Source organism: Echinops telfairi, unplaced genomic scaffold, assembly GCF_000313985.2.
Source record: "Echinops telfairi isolate 266 unplaced genomic scaffold, ASM31398v2 ScPeMD7_3533;HRSCAF=4204_1, whole genome shotgun sequence".
In the NCBI taxonomy this organism is placed as follows: Eukaryota; Metazoa; Chordata; class Mammalia; order Afrosoricida; family Tenrecidae; genus Echinops; species Echinops telfairi.
In genome coordinates this window covers 27904274-27917933 of record NW_022107432.1, presented here as the reverse complement: position 1 = coordinate 27917933, position 13660 = coordinate 27904274, and the positions used below count along the sequence as shown (strand labels likewise).

The 13660-nt window shown below is 45.7% G+C and overlaps 1 protein-coding gene across 1 annotated transcript in view; it reads left to right on the top strand.

Moving 5' to 3' along the window:
* DNAH8 (dynein axonemal heavy chain 8) overlaps positions 1 to 13660 on the top strand; it is a 369956-nt gene that overhangs the window by 268919 nt on the left and 87377 nt on the right. Inside the window, exons 72-74 of the mRNA XM_045294778.1 lie at positions 4178 to 4299; positions 7624 to 7742; positions 11413 to 11615. Coding sequence (XP_045150713.1) covers positions 4178 to 4299; positions 7624 to 7742; positions 11413 to 11615 — 444 coding nt within the window. The remainder of the gene's footprint in view (positions 1 to 4177; positions 4300 to 7623; positions 7743 to 11412; positions 11616 to 13660) is intronic.

The window sequence follows — 13660 nt, the reverse complement described above, 5'->3', positions numbered from 1 at the left end:
TGGATTGAACTGTATCCTCCCTAGACTATGCGTTCATAATCTTAACCTGTAAGATTTTATAGTAATTAGATCATACCTGAGTCAGGTGGGCTCTAAATCTAATCACTTCTAAGTTATAAGCAGGGCAGCTTAGACATACAGACACTCATGGGAGGAAGGAGGGTGTCCCGTTAGGATCACTGAGGAACTAAGGAGTGTGATTAACATGACCAAAAACCTGATTTAGTGTTTTTAGTTTCTATAACTGTTTGAAAACAGTTTCTTTCAAAGCGACCCACTTGTGGCGTTGGTGTTACTGCAACACTAGTGACATGATAGGACAGTGGGAGGGAACGTTCCATGTGGTTGACTAAGGGGAAGAAGGGCTAGGCTTATGTGTTGGTGACATGCTTTGACTCCTAGAGGAAGTCTTTTCTTGATTTGGCAAGAGATGAGGAGTTGTTGTGGGGGATTAAGCAAGGCGTTCTTGTGTAGTTCTAGTGCATGACATCCAAAGAGAAAGGTTCAAGGAATCTTCCCAGCCACTGGAAGTGCTGAGCCTGAGGAGGCAGTTGCTGGAGAAACATCCAGATAGGAGATGCCTAACAAGGCAGTCTTGCAGCCTGGTGGGGGGAGAAGGGCTAGGTGGATGAGCCTGGGGTTTGAACCAAGAGTCTTCCAAAGGGCCAAGGCCAAGTGCTCAGGCTATGGACAGCAACACATCAAACAGGGTTTGTTCTAGCTCAGAGGGTGCAGACAGGGACCCCAGATTGTGATGGAGATGGAGATGAGAGGGCATTCTCCCCATCAAGATCTAACTCCCCCCACCTGGCTTCTCCCAAACACACAACCTAACCCAGACAGAAACCCTGAAGGAGACAGGGGCCTTAGAAGAAGGAAGGTAAATGAGAGGTGGCTGGGAAGCAGGGCAGCACAGTGCAGGGGGTTTATCAGGAGGATGCCCTCTGTTCCAAAGAACGAAGAAGGCCGCATCTCTGAGTGTGAGCCATTTGGATGGACCCTTTTGGATCCTAAAACTGGCAAGTCAGGGAGAACCCAATGCTATCCAGGCAGGATCACTAGTGAAATGTTTTGATTGAAGTTTATTGGCAATGGGGAGCCATCAAGTGTTTTATGAGCAGGGACATGAGACGAGGCGAGCAGTACTTTAGGAAGACTAAGCTGCGCTTTGCAGGATAGCTTGATGGGCACCAGTATAACTGGCTCAGCAGCAAAAGGGCTTTGAGCACAAAACAACCTTATTGTACAGTTGTATCTGTTTTGAACAGGCTTACCCTTTGACAATTATTTTCTAAAAGACGGCACCACTGTTTAAAAAATTGTTACAGACTTAACCATCATAGATCATAGATATGGTTTTCAGAAAAATCATTTTGAACGCACTGTTTCGGAGACGGGAATGAAAAGGGGTCCTGTGGAGGCAAGGCTTGATTTCCCTGTGTGTCGATGTCGTGAGATGCCTTTGACTGCATTCTGCTGCCTAGAATTTCAGAGCACTTTAAAAAAAGAAACGGACAGCAGGGCAGTCCTTCATTATAGAGCAATGCACATTTTTTCCCCCTTCTGCCAAGTTATTTCAGAATGATATTATCTTCCCTTTGTCATATATATGGACAAAAAGACACCTTCCAGATTCTGCTCTTGACTCCTAGGCTGGACTGGACGTAGCCCCTCTCCCGAGGTAGTGGGAGAAGGAGGGCTGGCACTGAAAGAGCAGCGAACACTTAGAGTCGCTCTTCCCATGAGCCAAGACGGTTCTAAGAGCTCCACCTGCATTAGCCTGGGCACTCTTCACAGCAACAGTCTGCCAGTTCTGTTCTTACGCTCCTTTGAGAGATGAGGATGCTGCGAGAGCGTGTGTCCCTTGTTCAAGTGGACAGAGCCAGTCGGTGACAGAGCTGGGATATATGTGGGGTGGGGGGGAGGCTGGGTTCTGTCTGTTCTAGGTCGGTTCGGGTGCATGTGTTTGGAAACACGGAAGTCGCTGGGTTGTCATCTCCTGATGTCTCTGTACCTGATGGTTACCTGAAACCATTTCCTCGGAAACACTCCAGAAGAAAAGGGATGACTTATTCTCCACCTTCCTCGTGCCGCGGCCCTTTAACACAGTCCCTCATGTGGTGGTGACCCCCAACCATAACATTATTTTCGTTGTTACTTCATAACCATCATTTTGCTACTGTGATGAATTGTCATGCAAATATCTGATAGCAGGATATAGTTTCATTGTTACAAATTGAACATCATTAAAGCATAGTGATGAATCACAAAAACATGTCATTATATAGGTGAAATCTTTATTTCTCGTGACAAATAAATGAAACGTCCTGAAGCATGGTATAGCATGGGTAACAGTCTTCATGCTGGGTACTCATAAGTGGGTGTCTCTGCATGTGGGCAGACCCACCTGGAGACGGACAGAGGAGTGGTGTCTCGGTTCCTAAGACTATCAGAAATGTGTGTCTTCCGATAGTCTTAGATGACCCCTGTGAAAGGGTCCTTTGACCCCCAAAGCAATTGTGACCCACAGGTTGAGAACCGCTGTATTAGAGGAACAGAACTAGTTACAAGAGCATGCAGGGGTCTAGTCTAGTGGTTGCTTCTCCCACCAGGAACTCTCAGTTTCAGCAGTACTAATTGGCAACTGAGGTCAAGTTGGCACTAACTCACAGCGCCTCACTGTACATATAACAGAACCAAATGCAGTCTGGTCCAGTTTGGTCCTCATGATGGTTTGAGTCCATTGCTTTGGCTACCCCCATCCATCTCATAGAGGATTCTGCGTTTTCACTGCCCTCCACTGTTCCAGCTGCTAGAGTGAGGCGTGCTCTGTTACCGGGTAGTGCAGGGAGGAGGGGTGACAGAGAGAGGAGAGTTAGCTTGTTCTAAAGGTGTTGTGACACCAAATTCTCAGGAGTGGAGCAGGAGGGTTCACCTGGAAGGAGTGTGTGAGGTCACACCTGTTCTGAGGTGGGCGCTTGGTTGAGAGAACAAGGTTCTCTGGTCCCCTCCCTTCCCCTTTGCTCCAAGAGTTGGTATGTGCGGTGGGAGCATTTGATGAATTCTAAAGGAGGATTATTGGATTGAAAATGGCAAGAATCACTGTTTTTCAGACATCTGAATTAAACAGCTCTGGAGTTGGAATTGCAACGAGAAGACATTACTAAAGTCCCTTGCCGTAGAGGACTTTTAACATTGTAAATATAATCACATGTTTGGTTGGGAAATTGACACATTAGGTATGCTCCTCTGTCTTGTTATTGACTTCAGAGCACGGTTCAGGGCTAGACCATGTTTTCACACAAATAATGTTCTATATCCGTCTGCCAACCATGCCCTCCTGCCAGGTATTCCCCATAAATGTGCTATGCCAAAGCTGTTACAGACCTGGGACAGGGAAGGGAGGGCTCAGGTGATAAAGAAATGTAGACCAAGTGTGCTGTTTGCATGAGTAAATGTATATACAGTACATGCTCCCATTCTCTACTGGACCATGAGCTCCAGGAGGCCAGTGGTCTTGTCTGATTTTCTCTGCTATGTCCTCAGTGCCTGGAGCATGCTGGGTATATAGTGGGTCTATGAACAATAGGTATTTGTTGAATAAGGGAATTATTAAATGCCTTAGATATTAGTCATTCCAAAAAACCTACTGTGTATTCAACATCTGCCCATTCATCTTCCACCCCCCACCCCCATCCTCCGGTATATCTGTTCATCCATGCCTCTATGTTTCTATATCTCACCTAGTTTAAGAAAAATAGGATTGAGTATCTGACTTTGAGAAGGATGACAACTAATTTAAGAAGAGCTTTTAAAACAATCACACATGAAAAGATCCACCTGTTCATTGATACATGACCATCTTACATTTGTTGATTGTTTAAAAAAAAGAGAAAATGAAAAAAAACAACAAAAACGTTCAAAGGGTAGCACGATTGCAACCATCTAGAAAAATCCTTATCCAGGGCAATTGGCAAGGAGTTCCTCTCTGCCTCTTCCAAAACGATGTAAATCGGTAAATGAAAGGCCAAGACTTAGAGGGAATCAACCACGATTCTTTCCCAAGCTCCCCACAGTTGCTGTAATATGCGGTTGTCTTGTTTCTGTTCCTTGGAAAACGAATGTCTAAAATCCGCTCAGGCCGTCCTCGTTCACAGTGTGGACCATTTTCCTGCAGGGGGAGCTGCCCTGGATCTGAAAGCCTGTCCTCCCAAGCCGTTCCGCTGGATCCTGGACATGACCTGGCTGAATCTTGTGGAGCTGAGTAAACTCCCTCAATTTGCAGAGATTATGAATCAGGTAATACAGGACCAAAGGGACAGCTCTATCTACCCGGACAGACCTGGGGCATTTTAATGAGGCGCCCTGGTGACAATTGCAGGTGCAAAGGAATGAATGAACCCAATGGTGTGAGTTGAAGGTGTGGTCTAAACTCTCACACAGAATTCCCAGGAGAATGCCAGGCCGTTCTTCCTATTCTGTCTTCGTCTGGAAGCTCCCTTGACAGCTTCCCACCTGGAGTGGCCCTGGTGACATTTGAAATACTAGTGGTGTCGCTTCCAGGACCATAGCAACAGGCAAGCCACCCTAGGGTGCCAAAGTGCCATGCGACTGGTGACTATGAATACAGGCCTGTGTATTATTGTGCGCTTTCGTCAGATTTTGTCTGTGCCTGGGATCCATTAGCCACTTTTTACTGACTATGGGCTAAATGCTTGGCCACAGCAACCACAGCTCTGTAAGGGAAATATCATTGTTCCCATTTTATAGATGAGAAGACAGATTCAAAGAGATTATTGCTCAAAGCCACATAGTCAGTAGGTAAACCAGAGTCAGAGTCACCAAGATGATTCTGCGCCATATTGATTTTAGATAAGGTTTCCGAGGTCTTGTACAGACAGCCTCCTCTTGTTCCCTTGGAGACACTGGTGGGCTTGAACCTCAGACTTTGTGGTTAGCCATCCAACGCTTCCCTGGCAGCACCTCCAGCGCCTCTTGCTGAGTAAGTGGCAGAGCTTGGGTTTGATCTCACGCTTATTCCACGCCATCATGACTGGTTTCTTTTCATCTCCTCTGACACCAGAAGTGTGAGTGGTGGTGGTGGGAGGGGCTGTAAGGGGGGAGCATTTTCAGGAAGGTCACCGAAGTTCAGTGGTGGCCTGCCATCAGGTGGCCATCAGCTTGGCTCACTGGTGGGAAGGAAGGAGGAAGTGGAAGATCAATCTCCTCTCGTGGGTAGGTTTCAGGAATTGAGACAACAATAACCTCAAATAGCCGCTTCCCTCGCCTTGGCCTCTGAGACCCGATTGTTTAATGCCTGGAAGTGGTTTGTGCTAGCAGGTGAAGGCCAGGAACGGAGGGGGCAGGAAAAGGGAGGCAGGTGGACGGCAAGGGCTGGAAGTCACTCCACTGCCCCTAACAGATGCAGGTTGGCCCAGAAGCTCTATTGCGGTGCAGCCGAAATGAGCAGGTGCAGGACCAAGGGGCTGAGAATAAACACTCTCTTTGTCTCTGGCCTTGGGCCTGCAGGGGGCGCTGTGGTTCTGTAGGGTGGTTGCTGGAGACCCTGGATTCTCCCCGCATCAGGTGGGCAGATTCAGGGAGGACAGTCCCGCAGGGAGGGCACTGCACTCTCAGCGGGCAGACCACCCCCCTCCATCACTCAGAGTCCCCGGAACAAAGCTCAGCCAGCTGAATGACAGAATAGTTGTGTTGTCATAACCATGCCCCCCCACCACCCCACGAGTCATTTGCCTGGTGAGTGACTTTGGGCAGGTATTAAAGTATTAAACCTCTCGATGCCTCAGGGGCTTCCCGCTCCCTTACAGAATGCCAGTCTTGGGGACCCACAGGAGGCAGTTGTACCCTTGTCTTACAGGATTGCCATGAGTCAGAATTGACTTGAGGGAAATGAGTTTTTTGTTTGATGCCTCAGTTTACGCCTCCATTGATGATAATTTTAAAAAGGAGTGGGGAGCAGGGGTCAGGGAAAGCAGAGGTGAAAGTGTAATCCTGAGGAGCCCTGGCAGGTGGGATGTGGTCCATTAGCACTGGCATCCGTGGTTTTGTAAACAGTGCTGCATGCTGTCTGAATGGCCCAGCTGGACTGTTGCTAAGGGCTGCATCAGGCTCACTCCGCACTAGTTTCCGTATGGATTTTGGCAGCATTTGCCCTTCAGGGAGCCCCTTGTAATGCCTCTGAAAAGCTGCCGTTTCCTCCCATGCTTCTGAAGGAAAAGAGGGGTTTGAGACCGCCTCTTGGATCTAAGATGTCAGGTCGCAGGGACCTCTGGGAAGATGAAAGCCGTGATTTTTGTCATGTGTCCCACTGCGGTAAGTCCCAGGTGTTTCTGAGTCGGCGCGGAGTCATGGAAGAAGCCGTGAATGTCAGAGTGGGACCGGGCTCCTCCGCTTCTCCGAGGGGGATTTCCTCAGAACCAGCTCGCCAGGCCTGTCTTCCGAGCTTCTCCTGGGTGGACTCAGACTTAGCACCTTCCAGTTAGCAGCCGAGTGGACTAACCAGTTACTTATCAGGATGGCTTGTGTGGACGGTTTTTGACCGAAAGGTGATTTTGTGCCTCCTCTTGGGGGACATTCTGCGATGTCTGGGGACACTTTTGATCATCATCATGACTTGGGGGCAAGGATGTTACTGACGGCTAGTGGATAGAAGGCTGAGAGGATGCTAAGAAACCCAGACTACACAGGACAGAGATTTAGCCCTTCTAGTCTATTTTGTCCCCGGCCCACTTAGTGCAATTTACATATGATCCCAATTTTAGTGAATCATGCAGGAAAGCTGGAAACACTGGAAGGGAAAATAATATGCACACTACTCGAATCATTGATTCAGAAGAAAAATTTAAACGATATTATTGTGTTAGACCGGGTTGACTAGAGAAACAAATCCGGTGACACTTGTATAGGTGTAAAAAGAGTTTTATATCAAGAACCTTTATAGATCAGGAAAGCATTCCAGCCCAGTCCAACTCAAGTCCCTAAGTCCCTCTTCAGACTCACGCAGTCACATGGCATGATACAGAATGCAGGAAGGTTACAGGCTGGTGGGTGCAAGGTCGCGTGGATCCAAGGAGCAGTTCATCACAGGGCCCTGTAGGTCTTCAAGTAGCTGGCTGGCATGTAGGTAAAGGCAGAGAGCAGGGAGGTTTCCAGAATCCCCCTTCTGAGAAGACCATGCCTACAAAGAGGTACCATCAGTCTGTTACCTGACTGACAGTCCATCCCTACACTACTTCTATATAACAAGTTGACATGAAATTATGTAACTATCACAATTATTATACCTAAAAGACTACTTACTCCTAAAGAACGACCATTTAAGGTCATTTGGGACAAAAAGCAAATCAAATCAAACCCACTGCCATTGAGTCAACTGCAGCTCACAGCCATCCCAGGGGACAGAGTAGACCTGTTCCACTGGGCGTCCCAGGTTGTCATTCTTTAGGGAAGCAATGGCCACACCTTTACCCCCGCAGAGGGACCAGGGGCTCAAACTGTCTACCTTCTGTTTTGCAGCCAGGTGCTTTAACTGCTGCGTCACCTGGGCAATGTATTCTAATTGTATCTGATTCTATGGCTTATTAATTGGTTTGTTTCTTTCAGATATCTCGTAATGAGAAGGGGTGGAAAAACTGGTTTGACAAAGACAGTCCAGAGGAGGAAATTATCCCAGATGGGTATAACGACTCATTAGACACCTGCCGTAAACTTTTACTTATCAGGTGAGACTATGTGTTATTAGAGATGGAAGCATAGCTCATCTCCTGCTATTGGTAACTGACAGCCCTTCAGTGAGTTTACTTCACCTTGACCCTGTAGTTGTAGGTGCTTCTCAATTTCAGATTGGATGACACTTATGATGGGAGGGAGTGAGTGGTATATTTTGACAGCAGATTAATCATAGTGTTTTTGGAAAAGGAGAGTGAAAAAGACATTGTGATTATTCACCTTGCTCATCATTGAGCATTGAACAAACCCCTTGTCATTGAGTTCACGTCTTAAAATTTTAAGTTTTTAAAATCTCACAAACCAGAAGGCCATTAGTTTCCAAGCTAAAATTGAATTTCCTTTGAGGAAGAAAACGAAACAAAACAGGAACACTGTGCTCTTGCAATGTCTAAATGCTATTAAAATGGCATCAAAAGTCTGGAATCAGTGTTAAGGGTCAACATTTTTCTCCCTTTTCCCATTTTCTCAGGATCTAGTAGCTCTAAGAGACCTTATATTGGAAGAGCCACTGGGGGATGGTGTGTGTGTGTGTGTGTGTGTGTGTGTGTGTGTGTGTGTATGTGTGTGATGGGCAAGGAGGAAGGGAAGACAGGAAGAGACCAGACCACCAAAGAGAATCACAAAACCTTGTTCTGATTGGAACGAATGTGACTATCTCTAAGCCATCGTTTAAAAACGTGAATCTATGCCACGTGAACAGAACAATTCCCCGGCAAATAAGAATCTGAAGGGTTTGTCTGGGAACTCAACTATCAAGCAAGATTTATTTAGTCTATCTCTGTGCGTAGAACCTCTTACAAGGTACAGTACACCAATGATACTAAATCAACTTCAAAAAATTAAATGGGGATCCAAAACTAAATGGTGGTAAAATAAGTATAACAAACATTTTGCCATTGGAACCATTTTTTTAATGCGCAATTCAGAGACATGAATTCCGTTCGCCGTGTGGTGCAACCATCATCACTCTCTGTCTTCAAAAGTTTGCTCACCCCAACCAGGAACCCAATACCCCTTAATTAATAACTCCTTACTCCCTATTTCTTCCCAGTATGGCAACTACTAGTCTTCTTTTGAGATGGAGTTTGCCTATTCCAGGTTTTTTTCTATACTGTTAAGTGGGATCTTGCCAGTATTTGCCCTTCTATACCTGATTTATAGGAGCGCTGGTGGTGTAGTGGTTATGAGTTGGGCTGCAATCCACATAGTCAGCAGTTCGAAATCACCAGCAGCTCCTCAGGAGAAAGTCTGGAATTTCTCCTTCTGTGTATAGCTTTAGTCTCAGAAGCCTTCAGGGGCTCCCTATGAGTCAGCATTCACTTGATGGCAGGGAGTTTTTTGTTTGTTTGTTTTTTAATCATTTTACTGGGGGCTCGTACAACTCTTACCACAATCATACATATATCCATTGTGTCAAGCACATTTGTACAGATGCTGCCATCACCATTTTCAAAGCATTTTTCTTTCTACTTGAACCCCTGCTATCAGCTCTTCATTTTTCCCCCTCCCGCCCCCTCCCTCCTCCCTCACGAACCCTTGGTAATTAATAAATTATTATTATTTTTTCATGTCTTGCACTGTCCTATGTCTCCCTTTGCCTGTTGTCTGTCCTCCTAGGAGGGGGTTATAGGTCATAGTGATCGGTTCCCCCTCCCCACCCCCCACGTCCTCCTTCCCCTCCTGATATGGCTCCTCTCAGTATTGGTCCCAAGTGGTTTATCTGTCCTGGATTCCCTGTGTTTCCAGCTCTTATTTATACCTGTGTACATGCTCTGGTCTAGCCAGATTGGTAAGGTAGAATTAGGGTCATGATAGTGGGTGGGGGAGGAAGCATTAAAGAACTAGAGGAAAGCTGTATGTTTCATCTGTGCTGTACTGCACCCTGTCTGGCCCGTCTTCTCCCCATGACCCTTCTGGTTTTTTGCTCTGTGTCTTTGATACCTGATACCTGATCCCTTCTTTTATGCCTAATTGATTTCACTCAGCATGTTTTCAAGATCCCTCCCCGTGGGAGCATGATTGGAACTTCATTTCAACTTGTGGCTGTATGATATCCTGTTGTGTGGACCGTCCACTTTTGCTACCCATTCACCTGCTGGTGAACGCGTGTGTCCCTGCCTCTCGGGTGTTGTTGGTGATGCTGCGGTGAGCACTCGTTGGGCAGGATCTGTCAGTGTCCTTTCTTTCCAGTCTTTGGGGTGCACAACCATGAGTGGAATTGCTGGGCCACGAGTCAAACACAAATGACCGTGGCAGCTCTTTAATGTTTAACTTATTGAGGAACGGGCAATGATTTCTACAGCAACCACACCACTTCACCATCCCACTAGCAATACAGGGATTACAATCGCTCCACAGATTTGCCAACCCTTGTTATTTCTTCTTGTGCTGATAATAATCATTCTAGTGGCTGCGATGTGGGATCCCTGTACTTGAGATGCCGGCGACAGGTTGGATTCTCCCACTTAAGACTAAAGAGCTGCAGGGTGCGCCGCAGGATGGCCTCTGTCAGGCGCTGGAACAGGCAGAGGACACCTCCCTTGGATTCCAGTAGAATCCCCAGCATCGAGACTAAAGCTGGATGTGTAGTACACCATCAATATTTGCCTAAGAATGAATGTGCACCTACATATTATAATTACTTTGAATGGTAACTGCTTCTCTGAAGTCACTAGCCTCACCAGCTATGGGGGAATCACGGATTAAAATTAAAATAATAATAACTGATGTTTCAGCATCGTTATTTCATTTTACAATTAGACACTTGGGTCAGCTGCCTTGTAAGCTCTCCTTCAGATCACAGCGGATGGATTTGTTCCTGTGGTGCCCTTCTCCTTGTCAACGCTGATGGTCAAAACCACAGGATGTATTTACAGTCATCCTCTTACACAGATAGGCACAAGGGACAATGATAGCTGGTTGTCCATTTGCTGATTGAAAGGTGTTCTTATCTGTTGGTGTTATTGCAAAGTGTCACCAGATCAGTTCCAACTCATAATTACCTACAGAACAAATCCCCCTCAAGTTTTGCACCACCCTCAAAATTGTTGCTTGAGCCCATTGTTGGGTTCAATCCGTAGTGTTGAGGGCTGTCCTCTTTTTCACTGGCCCTCCACCAAGCAAGATGTCCTTCTCCAGGGACTAGTCTCTCCTGACAGCATGTCCACAATACTGGAAACAAAGTCTCACTGTCCTCACTCGTAAGAAACATTCTGGCCGTACTTCTTCCAAGACAGATCGATTTGATCTTCTGGCAGCGTGTGATGTATTTATTTCATTTTCTTCACTAACATTATAATTCATAGTCATCAATTCTCCCCGAGTCTGCCTCATTCATCGTCTTCCTTTTGCATGCATATGAGGTGACTAAAAATGCCATGGCATTTTTACCTTACTTGTCCTCAAAAGTGCTCGCTATGCTTTTGGACATTTAAAAGAGATCTTTTGGAATAGATTTGCCCAAAGCAATACGTCATTTGATTTCTTAGCTGTTGCTTCCCCGGGCATTGATTGTGGCTCCCAGTAAAATGAAATCCTTGCCATCTTCAGTTTCCCCCCCTTTTATCATTGTGTACTTGCAAGTACTTAGAATTGGTTATAATTTTCAGCAATTTTCAGCAATTCAGAGTGAGTTTATTTTCTTGGACTTGTATTCATTTCTAGGTCTTGGTGCCCGGATCGCACTGTTTTTCAAGCAAGAAAATACATTGCGGATTCTTTGGAAGAGAAGTACACAGAGCCAGTTATCTTAAATCTGGAGAAAACTTGGGAAGAAAGCGATACACGAACGCCCTTGATATGTTTCCTGTCCATGGGCTCTGATCCAACCAATCAAATTGATGCCTTGGCCAAGAAACTGAAGCTGGGTATGATCAGCGATATACACAATTGTGTTCATCGGGGTAGACTAGAGAAACAAATCCTGGTGCTCAGGGTTCCAGGATATCATCCGTATTCTTTACATTTGGTCTCTCGCCTATAGCTCTGTTGTAGAGGGTCTCTGTAGCGTGGCTGCCTCGCTCTATATCTTGCTGGAAGTCCACTCAAAAGTTTTATGTTGTGAGAATCAATGCACTAGATTCTGTGAGTCCAGATTCTGTGAGGTGAATACAACAAAGCTGAGGAAGGCAGACATGTAAAATTGTAATTGAAGACAAGAGGTCAATGGCTATAAGGGAGCTTAGGTAGATGGTCCTTGATTACAGGCTTCATAGCTGCACAGTCTACAGGGGGCACTAAATTAAAGCATCACAGGGAAGATATCTTAAACCTGGTCTTTAAAATTAAATAATCATCTACCAGGTGGGGAAATTAGAGATAGAAGGGAAGTTCTTTCTAAGCAGGGGACGGAGGTGGGGGTGGTGTTGGAGGGGAATGCAGGGCAAAGAGTCATAAACACACTTCAATTGTTTACGTTGTTGGAGCAGTGAGGAGTCACTGGGACCAAAGCATGTGGACCTTCGTGACACTGGTAAGACTGAGCCATTCTATAGGAAGCGCTACTTATCAGCTCTGCACACCTGAAATTTGAATACCACAGACTTGATCATACCTGTCATCTCTGATCCTTATGACTGTACCTTGATGCATTCATTTATGTAATCTTTATAGAAATGATTGATTGTGAATCACTAAACCTACTCTCTGAAATAAAACCCACATTGAATATAGTCAGCAGTTAACATGAGCATGTTGTGTCCAAGTATTACATACAGATCCTTCTGGACTGAAAATCACTGTAAACCATCGGCTATGGCAGCATGGTCTACGTTCATTCCCACTTTTCTGAACTTCACTTTGTTGCCAAATGTTCCAGGTTCTGTTGGCAACTTCTCACAGTCCAGTCTCATTGTTCTTGGGTGCTGTTGAGTTGCTATGTCTGAAGCCACTGTGTCAATCCATCTCTTTGAGGGTCTCCCTCCTTTTCCCTGACCCTCCCTTACCAAGCCTGAGGTTCTTTTCCAGGAACGGGTCCCTCCTGATGACATGCCCAAACTGTGTGAGGTGATGTCTTGCCATTCTCGTTTCTAAGGAGAATTCTGGCTGCACTCTTCCAAGACAGATTTCTTCATTCTTCGGGAACACCATGGCCTTATTCATTATTCTTTGCCAACACCGTAATTCAAATGTTCTTCTTCTGTCTTTGATATTCATTACCCGTTTTTTTTCATGCGTATGAGGTGACTCACAATACCATGTCTTCGGTCAAGCACACACCTTTGTCTTCCGAGTGACAGCTTTGCTTTTGAACACTTTAAGGAAATCTTTTGCCCCACATTTGCCCAATGCAGTAGACGGTTTAGTTTCTTGACTGCTACTTCTATCTGCATTGATTGTGGAATCAAGTAAAATGAAACCCTTGGCAACGTCAATCTTTTCTCCATTTGGTCCAATTACGAGGACTTTTCTTTATGTTGAAGCATAACCCATACTGAAGGCTGCGATCTTGGATAGCCACCCCTAAGTGTTTCAAGTCCGCTTCAATTTCAGCAAGCAGGGTTGTGTCAAGGGCAAACTGCAGGTTGTTAATGAGTCTTCCTCGGATCCTGATGCCACGTTCTTTTTCATATAGTTCAGATTCTGAGATTATTTGCTCAGTGTGAAAATTGGGAAATTATCTGGAAAGGATGCATCGACTTTTTTGGTATAGTGAATCTATGTATTCTTTGTATCTTCTTTTGATGCTTCCTGTAATGTTCAATATTTTCCATGCCACTGTTGTCATCGAGTTAACTCCGACTCATGGGGACCCCGTGTACAACACAACAAAATGCTGCCCGGTCCTGTGCCAACCTCACAATTGTTGTTCTGTTTGAGCCCATTGTTGCAGCCACTGTGTCAGTCCATCTTGTCCAGGGTCCTCCTCTTTTTCACTCCCCCTCTATTTGAAGCTAAAGTGTGAAAAAAAAAA